Source organism: Tupaia chinensis, unplaced genomic scaffold, assembly GCF_000334495.1.
Source record: "Tupaia chinensis unplaced genomic scaffold, TupChi_1.0 Scaffold144058_2, whole genome shotgun sequence".
Taxonomy (NCBI): domain Eukaryota; kingdom Metazoa; phylum Chordata; class Mammalia; order Scandentia; family Tupaiidae; genus Tupaia; species Tupaia belangeri.
The window spans coordinates 1,823,784-1,837,950 of NW_006203911.1; the positions used below are offsets into that span (position 1 = coordinate 1,823,784).

The following is a 14,167-nucleotide window of genomic DNA, read 5'->3' on the forward strand; positions in this document are numbered from 1 at the left end:
CAGCTTGAAACACGTTGGGCATGTGAGCACATGTGCCCAAAATCCCAAGAGGAGAATGGAGAAGGGATTGTGGTGTGGCTACCCACCAGGGAATGATTTCTCATTTTCTGTCTCTCTGGCAAGTGCACAAGCCCTATAGCAGTAATCTCTCCAAAAAAAAAAATGTTGAATAAACTTAGATATAGTTGGCAAGCAAATTTTTTTGTAGGGAGATATAGAACATTAGTCTCACTTTCCTTGGTCAAGGGTGGTGTCAATTGTTTAGCTATGTCTCTTTATGAGAGTAATAACTATGTTTGATTCAGTGGAACTGATTGTCTTAATCAGATATAAGTACCCCTATTTGGGTTCAAAATAGTCCAAGAAAATTCACCAGTCTTTCTTTCTTTCTTTCTTTCTTTCTTTCTTTCTTTCTTTCTTTCTTTCTTTTTCTTTCTTTCTTTCTTTTTTTTTTTTTTTTTCGTGTGCTCGCCAGAAAGACAGAGAGATAGAAAGCGAGAAATCACCTCCCAGGGAGGATGGCCATGCCGCAATCCCATCTCCATTCTCCTCTCAGGATCTTGGGCACACACGCACATACGCCCGGTGTGAGTTTAAGCCACCAGGTCCGGGAATCGAACCACAGTCAACTACATGGGAGTCCAATGACATAGCAATTACGCTAACTGCTGGTCCCATTCATCAGTCTTTCTTAGTCATATAATATGAGTTTAAATAAGATAGAAAAACAAAGAAAACATAAATTTCCACCATTGGATATTTAAAGAGTTAAGACTAACCTGGTAAACAAATGACACATGATAATTCATCAAAGCTACAGAACATGAACTATAACAGACTGTTTAGATGATATATTCTCTTATATATCTTATATTCTCATGTAAACAACATTAAATTTTATCTCCTTTGCCAGCACTTGTGACGAGTAAATGGGAAATCTAAAGAGAGACAATGCCTCTGAGGTGACTGAATTTATCCTTGTTGGATTTTCCCACCACCCTCAAATCCAGGCTGCCTTCTTCCTGGGACTGCTATTTTCCTACCTGGTCACAATGCTTGGAAACAGCCTTATTGTTGTTGTTGTGCGATGGGATTCTCAACTTCATACTCCCATGTATTTTTTTCTCAGTAATTTATCCTTCCTTGATATCTGTTATCCCACCAGCTGGGAGCCGTATGTTTTGGCCCAATGCTTCAGGGACTTCCCCACCATCTCTTATACCAGCTGTTATGCACAGATGACCATATCCCTCTTTCTGGGGATGACAGAGTGTCTTCTCCTTGCTGTCATGGCTTATGACAGGTTTGTTGCGATCTCCAATCCCCTACGTTATGTTATCATCATGAACAGTCGGGTCTGCATGCAGTTGGCCTTGGGAACCTGGACCTGTGCCTTCTTAGTAGCAGTCACACCAATTATTGCAATTCCTGCTCGATATTGTGGACACAACGTTATAAACCATTTCACCTGTGAGGTCCAGGCCCTGTTGAAGCTTGTCTGCTCTGACACCCCTGTGAGTCTGATTCTGGGTCTGGTTATCAGTGTGTTCACACTGCCCTTGCCCTTCACCTTCATCCTCATTTCCTATTTGCGCATTGTGGTTGCTGTGCTGAAGATCCGTTCTGCAGAAGCCAGGCTCAAAGCTTTCTCCACCTGTGGCTCCCACCTAACTGTGGTCACCATATTTTATGGGACAGCCATCTACATGTACTTGAAGCCTCAGTCAAAGGAATCTCAGGAAGAGGACAAATTCCTCTCAATATTATATGGAGCAGTTACTCCCATGTTAAATCCCCTCATTTATACTCTGAGAAATAAGGACATTAAAGATGCACTGAGAAAGTTAGCCAAAGGAAATGAAAAATCCTAATGGTTCTCTTTAACACTTCTCCAATGTGCAAGAAGAACAGTGATCCATTATTTCTGTTTATATTTTAAAAAACAAATAACAAAAACAAAAAGAGTGAACATACTACTCATTGGTTACTGCTAGGCTCTCATTAATAAGCTTACTATTCACAAAGAGAGTAACAGTAGTAGGTGCGTGAAGGTGGGAGCGACAGCCACAAGTAGCCCATAGGGAAGAGCTTCTCTTCTGTGGTATAAACTACAAGGGTTTTTGCAACAGAACATCTTCTTTGTTCTTGCAACACAAGGTGGGTAAAATTCATGTACAAGACTGTGGTTACGAAATCGTGGTACAACATTTGCTTGTCATATTACATTTATTGGCATCAGCCCCAGTTTGGACCTAGTGGACAAATGTCTCCTTTATTCTCACATTTAGTGACAACATCTCATGGCAAGCAGTATCTGTAGTATGTAAAGCATTTTATCTTTTAATAAGTTTTTTTGAATAAATTATTCTAGTTTATACTTGTAATTTCTTATTTTAAAGTATTTACATATTATAAATATTAATACATCTTTTCTCAATAAACATTGTTTCTACAAATATTAAATTTCCATCATATCACTTTCTTATAAAAATATTTAAAATTAAATTGTTATTCTTTTGTCTTCTTCCATTTCTCTCCCTTCTCTTCCATGATGTGTCTCAGCGACCCTCTGGCCATTTCAACTCCCACTTCTCATACACATTTATGAGCTTAGCATTCTGCTCTTCCCAAGAGTCTTCATGGCCAAGATTGTGATTATTTTTCTGCTTTTTCCCATTTAATAAGCTACCATGTGCACTTTCTATTGTTGGCAGCTGACATTTATTCTCTTGACTTTTTTCTCATCCTAACTTGCTAATAACATTTATTAACTTGTTGATTCTTTTTCTCATTTTAACTTTGATCAACTGACTCCAGAATGAATTCTTCTGCTATAGAACATTCAAAAAGTGATATGTCCTGCTTTTTTTATTTTATATTTATTTATTTTTTATTCTAACACTGTGTATCATTACAGTATACCAAATAAGTTTTCCCATTGTGAATACACAGTATATTAGTTCAGTCATACATGTTCATTTCACTCTTTTGTGTTTTTGTTGTTGTTGTTGTTGTTGTTGTTGTTCCATTATGTGTGAAGCAGTATTGATTTTGGTGTTTTTCATATGTTTTTTTAAGAAGCCTATTAAAAAGTTAAATAACAGTTTATGCAAAAATGTCTGTAGCATCCCCAAACCTTTGGTATGTTATGTTTCTGAGTTTCTCAGATATTTTTGTTAGGAAAAATATAAATAATTATTTAAAGAAAAATATGTTTTCTTTTTTTTAATTTGACCAGAAACAGAGAGCAAGAGAGAGAGGGAAAGTAAGAAAACAAGCTGCCAGGTCCAGGACTCAAACAGCAGTCAGCCATGTGAGAGTCTGGCACCCCAACCACCATGCCACCTGCCAGCTTGCTTTTAAAACTTGTGTCTCGCAATCTTGAGTATATGGCTCTCTGGTCACAACATTTTTTATTCTTGGTCTTTTTCATCACTTTATTTCTGAAAGTTAATTCTTTCTGGGTCCAAAACAATAAAATAAAAACTCCTACAAATGATCTCTGCCATAAGCCTTTTACCATTGATCCAGCATGACACTCCTTCATTGTAGATTTTTTTCCAAATCAATTTTCCTAGATATTAAAAGGGTGCAGGAATAAGTCAACCATTGTTCCACACAGCACATTTTTAGTGGTACCATATATGAGTATAATCAGAAGCTACTTGTATTATAAGCAATGAAATCAGAAAACTCCATAGTTATTAGCTATGACAGCTCAGCAAATTACTTAAACTGCTCTGTGTATCACTTTCCCCATCCACAAAATAAAGATAATAATAGTATCCTTCTGGTAGTGTTGTTGAAATGATTAAATTGACAGTCCATATACAGTGCTTAGGACAGTTTCTTGCAACTAATAAGCATTCAATAAATGTAGGTGTCATTGTTATTTTCTAAAAGTTTCCAAATACTCTTGTCCTTTGTTTTCTAAAATCTATTTCCTTTACACATCTTCTCCTCCAGAGTGTACCTCACTAACCCATTCTCTAATTTTAGAAACATAGCAATATCATATTTCCCTTTGACTTTCATTTTTATGGCTTTGCTCTTAATCTGGTTGACTCCTATTCCAGTTCATCTGACCTATGCTTGATATATTTTAAGTAGAGACAGCCCCAAACTTAGGAATGAGTTATGTCCAAAAGCTAACTCATAAGTCATCTGCTTGGAACTCAGAGCACGTTTTCCCTACTGAGATAGGATGGCTACATTCCAAGGGCAGCTCACCAACACCTATTTAGCTCACCATTCTATCACTAATAATACTAAAAGTTCTAGGATCGCTTTTTAAAGTATGTTTATTAGAAAATAGGTTTTGAGTCCTTATTTAGAGTCCTAAAAACACAGGCACTGTTAGATGGGATTGCTGCTTAAGAAAAAAGAAAAAAGAAAGATAAAACCTCTCATGAGGCTCACTGCCAACGAACTCCCTCCCTCATTCCCTAGTGGGTATATGAGGAAGCCTCGTAACAAGGTATCAGAGAGGACTTGGAGAGTTTCTCTAGAGGCTACAAAAATAATAACGTGCTTCTGAGTATGGGTGGCTCATAATTCAGAGAAATGTTGCTTCCTCCCTTCCTTTTTTGTAATGCTTTTTCTGGCACTGACGTTGTAAGACTTAATAACACTATACCTGGGCCACTCATTCCACAAATATTTACTAAGTGGCTACTGTATGTCAGTGATGCAAATCCAAGTAAGATATTTTCTGCCTTGAGAGTTGTTTTTAGTTTTTGTTTCTGTTTTGAGGGTATAAGCACTCATCAGAGAGAGATAGAGAGAGGAAAAGAGAAACAGCATCCATAAATGCGGCGAGGCCATGCCACAATCCTTTCTCCTCCATTTCTCCATGCTGTTGGCACACATGAACATGCACCAAGCGTGTTTTTCCAAGTCTCTAAGCCCAGGATTCAAGCCATGGTTAGCCATGTGGGATCTGGCTCCCTTAACCACCAGACCATGGGATTGGCCCCATTTTTCGCCTTTGAGAGGCTTACATTGGAGTTGGGGAAAAAAATAAGCACAGTAAAGCATTACAGATACTGTGATTCACATTTATATAAGGTGCAGAGACTGATAAAACTGGGCCAATCAATAAATATTTAATAGAAGAAATGACATTTATAGTAGAGTCTTGAGATTTTGCCAGGTGCATAGGGAGGAAATTTTAATGGACACTATGTGAACAAATACAGAGGTATAAAAACCCAGCTTGGTATACTTCCAGATACTGCCAACAATTCAATATAACTGCAGGAGAGAGTGTGGGAAGTGTTTTTGGCAAAATATACAAGACTTGAGAAAAAAAAATCAGTGGGCCAAAGTATGGGGAAACTGCTATGGTATATTAAAAAGATTTGCATTTCATTTATTCCATAGGTCAACAAACTAGAGCCTGAAAGGTCAAATACAGCCTTTGGCTTAAATATTCTATGAGCTAAGAAAAGTTTCCAAAATGCTACAGGGTGTTTAAGGGTAGAGGTTGCGGGGGGGTGGGTAATGGCAAAGAGAATATTGTACAAAGACTGCTTATGTCCTACAAAGCCTAAAATATGTACTATTCAGTCCTTTAAGAAAAAGTTTGCTGACTCTTACAATAGATGGTGGGTAACCATCAAAAAAGGTTTTTAAGCATGCCAGTAAAATGTTCAGAATTTGGTTTGCAAAGATCACTCTCACAGCAATTGTGAATGGTTGAAAAGGTAGAAGACTGGACATAGAGTCAGTTAAGAGGGTGTTGCAAGAATCTGAGAGCTGACGTGGACCTGAAAAAAGGCTAGAGAATAGGGATTTGGAGAAGATCCACATTACAGAATACCCTCATCACTGTTTTTCATTCTCTCATGCAATTTCATTCCCATTCGTCATATGTTGTCTCAAAACCCATTCTTTAGCACAAGTATAATAAGGGGTTCATGTTAAGGTGAGTTCACACAGTACCATTTGTTTCTTTTCTCATACTCCATGAGAAGATACAAAGGCACATCATTGTGTTTTATTAACATACTATATAGCCCCTTCTGTGATCCAGAATAGGTTTGTTTTCAATATAATTATATTTATTGAAACTGTATTTTTTTATTTAAAGATAATAAATATCCTCTGGCTTTATGCATGGTCTCTGAAGTTCACTGATCACCCATCTCTCCTAGACATCCTTTAGATGCATACCATGCATCATGAATCATGCCACCATGAGCCTTACTAGGAAGATTTCTAAAAAGATTGTTTAGAAATATCAGTGATGTTTAGTTTCTAAGTTTTTCTTTGCTCAAATTTCATTCACCATCTTTATTTTATTATATTGGTCATTTCCTTACTAACTCATATACCACAGAAACCAGTAAATAAATGTTTGCACGTTCCATACAAAAAAGTGTTGGAATAATAATACATAAATTTTGCTCAAGATATTTTCATGAATACTGACGAGTTTTGCAGCAATGCAAACTCGCTTTATAGATGAGAACTTCAAGGATGTGGAAGCTAAAAGGATTTGTCCACAATGGTATGGCTGTATAAGTAGAACTTGGGCTAAAACCCATGTCTGTCCCCAAAGCTATTAGATTTCCCTCAGTGGTGCATCCATAAGGACTGCAGAACCGGATTTCTCATCAACACCTTGTTCATGATGTTCACTCACATATTGAACTGTAGTCTATTGCTGAGTCACTTTCATTTTCTGCTTGTTTTTGTATACCCCAGTGTTAGTCTATATCCTTTCCTGTACTATAGCTTCATAAATGAATTCTCATGACTGACTTGAAGTTACCTTACCCTACCTGATTCTAATCTCTCAAACACACAAAGCTCTTCTCTTCCTGCATGTGAGAAAATGCCAGTAGCCATACTTGCCTGTGCCTCTTCTCCTTACTATCCCCCCTCACTTTGTTGCAGACATTTGTCATCTGCTCTTTGATTTCCCTTATTTCTGTTCTAATATCTTTATTCTATCCTATGCTCTCCACTAGTTTATTCTACAATTGAAAATATCATTTATTTCTTCAAAGCCTTCGGCTTCATTTCTTTCCTTGAGAGCTTTCTTCAATTTATTGTTTCATCTGTACCAATCCTCTCTGACAACTTGAAATGAAAGCTGGGCTTCTCTCCCCTTGACCATTCCTCGTTGTTTTCAATGTTTTCTCTTACTTATGTGGGTTTGCTCATTCTCCGTTTACTTCTGCCAAATTTCCAAGCTTTTACAGAATTAATTTTAGCTATTACCATTACATGATCAGAAAAAGTGCGATCTTTCATCTTATATATTGGACCTCTACTGTCTCTTGCATATAAATCCGGTCAGTCTTACTGGATCACTGCCCTTTTTTGTAAGCATATTGCATAGTGTCATCATATGCTTCCAAATTATCTCCTTTCAAGTCTACATTGTTGCACACAATTTTCTAAGTATTCAGCTTCACTGGTCAATTTCCAATTATCTCTGGCTCTATTCCTTTTCCTGAGATATAATTGAAATGTCCCTCTACTCTAAAACCACTAAACTTTATGAAGAAAAGACACTGTATCCTTAATTTACAAACCTAAGCTGTTCTCCTCCTTAACTGACATCCTGGATCATGTCTTCCGATTCAGATCTCCTATCTCTCAGACATCTGCATGATGATGTTTAACCAAAAATCCTATTCATCTGTTGTAGTCTCCTCCTCCTTTTCAATGAGAAGAAACTCAAACCCAGTCATTTCATGTGAATAATTGGCATGTACTATATGCAAGTAGTTATGAATGTAGAGAAAATAAATTATTTATGGGTAAGAAGAAATGTGAAATATTTTAGATAGAAGAATTTGAGCTTATTAGTTTTAATAAGCAAAAACAGTAATAAACAAAATGTGGTCTAGTATTTTACTATATCCCAAATGGTAAGAAAAAATGTATATGGGTTTACGGGCATGTTCTGGGGTGTATTTTCAGAATGGATATTTCCTGTTGGCTGAAAGATAGGCTACAAATGAGGTACATCAGGAAAGGTAAGATGGGAGCATGTTGCAGAATACATTGCTAACTGAAGAAATTTAAACTTGATTCCATAGTATATAATAAGCCATTGGAAGTTTTACAAACAGAAGTAACATGGAATACTCTCAAATATTTAATGAAAGAGTAGATTAATGAATGTAAAATGTTTTCTTTGAGTGACTAGGAAAAGAGCAACACTTTTAACAAAAGAAGAAAAAGAAGAGGCCTGCTGGGTTTGGTTAAAGGGAAATGAGTTCAACTTTGGTTATAACACACTACAAGGTGTTTACAAATCACCTAAGTCAAGACATTTATCAAATGCACGGATATACAGGTCTCACTGGCTGGACATACAGATGAATATTGGAAGTCAATCACATAGATGGAATAGATTTGTAGAGGTGTGTAAAGGCACCATACTCAAAGTAAGAGAAAAGATTAAGGAATACTCATGAAAAAATACCCACACTTATAAGGTAGGAAGACAAAGGAGCAGATTAAGGAGAAAAAGTGGTTGTTTAGAAGTTAAGGGAGGAATCTAGAGACTGAAATATTATTCAAGCCAAAGGAAGAGAGAATTTAAAGAAGGAGGGTGATTACCAATACCTGCCAAGTGTTTCAGATATATGGAGGATGAGCTCTGAGAGACATTCAATTTGACAATTAGGAAGTCATTACAAACTTTCAAACAAGTGGTTTTTTTTATTTATAGTAAACTAGAAGCTAGATAGCAGGGAAGAGAAAGTAGAGGAAACAATGCAGACTACTTTTTGGTGAGGTTTAGTGGTAAAGGAAAGACAAAAAATCAGACAGACCATGAATTTATCAAGATTAGGGAATGGATATTTTTAGAATTGGAGAATTCTTTGTATTTTTGTAGGCTCAGAAAAAAAGCTAGATACAAAGTAAGAAACACATATATATTTTCATTTAAAAGGGAGTCAAGGAAGAAAGAAGGAAGGGAAGAGAAGGAAAGAGAGAATTGAAAATGTAAGTATGTGGGCCATTCAGGTGGTATGGTGGTTAAGGCAGCTGTGTCCCATATTACTGACCGCATAGTTCAAGTCTTGGACTAGACAGCTTGAAAAACACGCTGGCTGTATAGGCATGCGTGCCCAAAATCCCAAGAAGACAATGAAAGAGAAGAAATTGCAGTGTGGTCATCCCCCCAGGGATTGCTTTCTCACTCTCTCTCTCTCTCCCCAACCTCCCCCTTTGTCTCTGCTGAACTCATGTAAACTTAAGCAAACTTCAAAAAGAAAAAAAGAAAGAAAAAAGAAAATATAAGGTTTGTACCAGCCTTATAGCACAGAGGTTAAGCACTGTAGAGAGGAAGCTGGATCTCACATGGCTGACAGGAGGTTCCTGGTCTCAGCAGCTTGAAGAACATGTAGGGTGTGCACACATGTCCAGGATCCTGATGGGTTGGAGAATTAGAGGAAATGGATTTCAGTGTGACCAGGTTTCATTAAGGGGGCCTTTCTCTCCCTCTCTGGTGTATGTGGATGCATCCTCTAGTGAGAGAAAGAAAGAGAGAGAGGAAAAAGGAAGAAGAAAAGAAAGAAAGGGAAGAGAAAGAAAGAAAAATCAAGAGAAGGGAGACAGAGAGAAAATACAGGGTAAAATTTGTAAACAGGAAAGGAGGATAACTATTGATGCAAGATCCTGAAAAAGCAAGAGAAAGAATTAACTAACCAGGCACACGCAGTGGTTAGCTCTGCCAGGAATGGAGGTGAGGGCTTCTTCCTCAGAGGCAGAAGGAAAGCATAGGTCCAGATGCAGGAAAGAGTTAAAGTTGAAAGGATATAAAGGAGCAAACAGATCTTTTTTCACTCTGATTAATCAAATTTCTATTACCCGGGGCTTTATTCCTCCTAGTTCTGTGACTGGGACTCCATCTTCAGGGAGCTTGTAGTACTTACACCTTGTGTGGTCTCTGTCCTCTGTCTCTTCTCCTCTACAATTGTTTTATAAAATAATCCTACATATTTTTTCTTCAGTAACCAAAAGTTTATCTCAGATTTTTTTTGTAGTCTTTCCACTTTTATTGTTTTTCTTTAACTCCTTTATTTCTACCTAGTATCTACTTTTATTCCTCCTCTCATAATAAATACCTCATCAATGCACATTATTTCCTGATACTCTAATTTCTTTTCTCACAGATTCTCTTGAATATACAAGGCCATACCTAGTGTCCACTGCATTTTTTAACAGGTTGAACTATGATAGGAAGTGTTAGCCAGAGAAGAGATATAACATGGTGAGAAGAAAACTTGGAACATTTTTACAGGTTAAGGGAGAAGAGTCAGTAGAAAAAAGAAATAAAGTGTCAAAAATAAAATAAAACAAAAGAGGGGACAGCAGGTGGCATGGTAGTTAAGGCACTGGACTCCCACACAGCTGACTGAGGTTCAAGTCCAGAACCAAGTAGCTTAAAAATCATGCTGGTAAAATAATTAAAATTAAAATAAAGAAAGAAAGAAAAGAAAATCATGCCAGATGCATGTTGAAACTTTCATGCAAGGCCAGCGGGTGGCATAGTGGCTAAGGCACCAGACTCCCACATGGCTGACCACGGTTAGAGTACCAAACCTGGAGGCTTGAAACACGCCAGACACATGTACATGTGTGCCTAAAATTCCAAGAGGAGAATGAAGGAGAAGGGACTCTGGTGTAGCCATGCCCTCTGGGGGATTATTTCTCACTTTCCCTCTCATTGTCTCTCTCTGTCTCTCTCCAGTGACAGCATGTGCCCTATGGCAAAAACAAAAACAAACAAACAAAGCAAAAACGAGACAAACAAGAAAGGAAATATTTTTTATCCCAGAGCAAGTCAAAGAAAATGCAACCCAGAGAACAGGTAGAAAGATAATGTTGGGGAGACCAGCTGGTGGAGTGGTGGTTAAGGCACTGGACACTCCCACATGGCTTACTATGGTTCCAGTCCCAGACCTGGTGGCTTGCTTTCTCACTTTCTCTCTCTCTCTCTCTCTCTCTCTCTCTCTCTTTCCTCTCTCTCTCTCTGTCTCTGTCTCTCTCTCTCTGGTCAAATTAAAATAAATAAATGAATAAAATTAAATAAATCATTCTTTTTTAAAAAAAGAAAAGAAAGATAATCTTGGGGATAATGAGGGATAGTTTTCTGCTAAGACAGAGAAAGGAGGCAACACTGGATCAAATGCATCCATGTTAGTAGGAGGAAAGGAAGGAAGTTTAGGAGTTCCAATCTGATTATTTCTATTTTCTATGGTAGTAAGAAGGTCAAACACTGAGAATGAAGGTGGAAGTGAAGTAAAAGATGGGGGGAAGTTAAAAAAATTTTTTTCTTTTTATTTTTCAAAGGGTTTTTGTTACAGTGTGAGTGTGCTCACCAGAGAGACAGAGAGACAGAGAGTGAGAAATCACCCCTCAGAGGCGATGGCCATGCTGAAATCCCTTCTCCATTCTCCTCTAGGGATTTTGGGCACACATGCATACACATCTGGTGTGACTTGCAAGCCACCAGGTCTGGGATCCCAACAGTGTTCAGCCATGTGAGAGTCCAGCACCTGAGCCACTATGCCACCTGCTAGCCCTGCATGAAAGTTTGAACAAGCTATTATAGAAAGTGGAGGAGAATGCAGTCCAGAAAAATGTCAGATTTTCAGACAGCATAGAGAGTACTAGAAAACTTGTAAGCCATATACAGACTAGCAGTCTACATGTAGGAAAGATAGTCTATGTAATATCTACATGTATAAAAACAGTTTAATTAATTGAAGGAGAATTTAAATCAAAATGGATTCCAATGTCTTGAGAGAGAAAGCTGTGCCTGAAAAGCTACACGAGTTTTCTATAGCTGGAAGCATAAGATATGAGGTTGGAAAAGTCCATCAAGGACACAATAATTGATGTTCCCATATACCTTTGACAATGGAGATCCAGTGAAAGGTTTTGATCTGGGAACTGACTTGATAAGACCTATTTGAGAACATCACTATAGAATATTAGAAAACGTTAATAAGAAGGAGGAGAGATCATAATAGAGAGGCCATTGAAGACATTATTTTCATAGTGTAAATGAGAGGGCCTGAACAAAGGCACAGAAGTGGACACAGAAAGGAAGAAATGAATTAGAACTACAGAGTTACTAACTTATGAACAGACTGAGAAAACATGATGACCGAATGGGATTGTAATTTATTTTAATTGTGTTTTGCTTTTATATTTCCCCCTTCACAGATCCTTCTTCCTTACTGATAAGACATCCTTCTAGCAGAAGCCAAGAAAAACATTTCAGGACAAAATGCATCCAAAGCTCATAAAGGATTCTTGAATGTTTAGAAGTATAATAGAAAGAGCATGAATTTTGGAGTTCCAGGTTCCAACCTCTATTCCATCACTTACTATCTGAATGATTTGATGGCATAGTTAACCTCCTTAGCCTCAGTTTAGTTTCTTTCTCTGTATGAGGATCATACTATTACTTCCTAGAGCTATTGTGAGGTTTAAATGAAATACTGAAAAGGTATATAGAAGGTATGTTGTTTGAATGCTTACTGATACATGGTAGATGCTCAAATGGTAGGTAATTCTGTTTCCGTTGTTTTTGTTACTCTTAATATCTTTGTTATTATCTCAGTGTTCATGGAGTGCTTTTTGCCAGGTTCTGTTGTCCCCTCCAGGCTCCATTTCATAGCATCACAGCCTGCCCTTGCCTTCTCTCCACTTAAGTCATACCAAGTCACACTGTAGATAGGTGGCTCCCTAAATATTGCTAAGTAGGGACCCAAATGCATTCAGTAACATGGTATGAGGAACTATCCCTGAATCCATTTCCTTTGTTTAATCAAATAGCTCTAGGTTCATGCCAGTGGCAGAGGCTGTCCCTCATATCAGACCATATTTCACTAGTTAATAAAACCACACCACACAAAGATGTCTTCTTGGACCATTTGTTTAATTGTTGCCATATTGCATGTACAAATAAACCTCCTATTATTATATATGTCATATGTGAATATGCTATATTCTTATATGTTAGCTTTTTACATTCTTCTTGTCATGCTTTATGTCCAGTTACCTTAAAACACCATCTGCAAGAAGCCTCTGAAATCTCATCGTTTAAGGAGAAATCCCAAAAACAAAATTTTAGCAGTCAAGGTCCCTCTTAGTTAAAACACCGGCAGCTGCCCTTGAAATGACATAAGCCAATTGTAGAGCTGCCTGCAGAGACCGCCCTTTAAATAACCTTGGGTGGGTATTGTTTCTCTAATTACAGCCTGTGAATGACAGAAATTATGCTTCCTAGTGACTTTTCTCATTTGAAACATGAACAAACATAATGGAAACAGTTTACTGTTTTCTTCTGAATAAGTTCAGTATATTCTCTTTTTTTAATTAATTTATTTATTTTTCATTTCATTTTCTTCAGTATATTCCCTTTAACAGAAGCAGTATGTTTGGGACTTTCTCTTGAGAATCTACTAGGTTGTTTCTCAAAAGTATCATTTTTCCAGAACTAAGGCTCAGCTTTTAGTGATAACCTGAGTTGAAGGTACAGGATATTTTGTTCAAGAAAGAATATCGAAATACCAGGGTTTTCTAGAATTTCCCTTGAGCATTAGCTAAATTAACAAGCACTCTGGTAAGACTTTATTAGGTGCTCTTTTCAATGTTCTCAGGTAGATGTTCTAGAATGCTCCCTTGCCCAAACCAGAACTAGGCTCAATGGCATTCTCCATGCTCATGTCTTCCTCATTGTACTGTGGAAACACTTCCACTTTTCTGGAATTGGGAGAAAAAAAGATAACGAGAAGAGGGAGAAAAAAGTAGTCTATCAACTACTGGTTTTAACCTCGTGTCAGCCTTCACAAATCAAAAAGGCTACTCATGTGGATTAAAAAATTTACACAATGAAGAACTTTAAAAGGGAGAAGAGTCTGTTTGGCTATGATGAGAGTGAGGAATTTTAAGCAAATCAGTAATTCATGTTTGGGTAAAAGCAAGTAGACTTTCTGCTAGTCTAGAGACTTCAGAGCCAATGCATGACAGCAGCATCTATGCATCTTACTTTTGGAAAAAAACAGCTAAATGAGTGTTACAATAGGATATATTATTAAAATAAACTTTAGTAACTTTAATATATGTCTGTAAACAAGCAAACAAAATTGCACAAAGCTACTCTCAATTCAGAGGCAAGGACAGG

At 37.3% G+C, this 14,167-nt stretch overlaps 1 protein-coding gene across 1 annotated transcript; it reads left to right on the forward strand.

The window, feature by feature from the left end:
* The first annotated feature begins 929 nt into the window (after nucleotides 1-929).
* On the forward strand, nucleotides 930-1,871 carry LOC102477709 (olfactory receptor 13H1). The gene has a single exon (XM_006165883.1). The coding sequence runs from the start codon at nucleotides 930-932 to the stop codon at nucleotides 1,869-1,871; it is 942 nt and encodes a 313-aa protein (XP_006165945.1).
* The last annotated feature ends 12,296 nt before the right edge of the window (nucleotides 1,872-14,167 follow it).

Bases quoted from the DNA above. Each gene is read 5' to 3' on its own strand.
- LOC102477709 (XM_006165883.1), top strand. From the start codon at position 930: ATGGGAAATCTAAAGAGAGACAATGCCTCTGAGGTGACTGAATTTATC.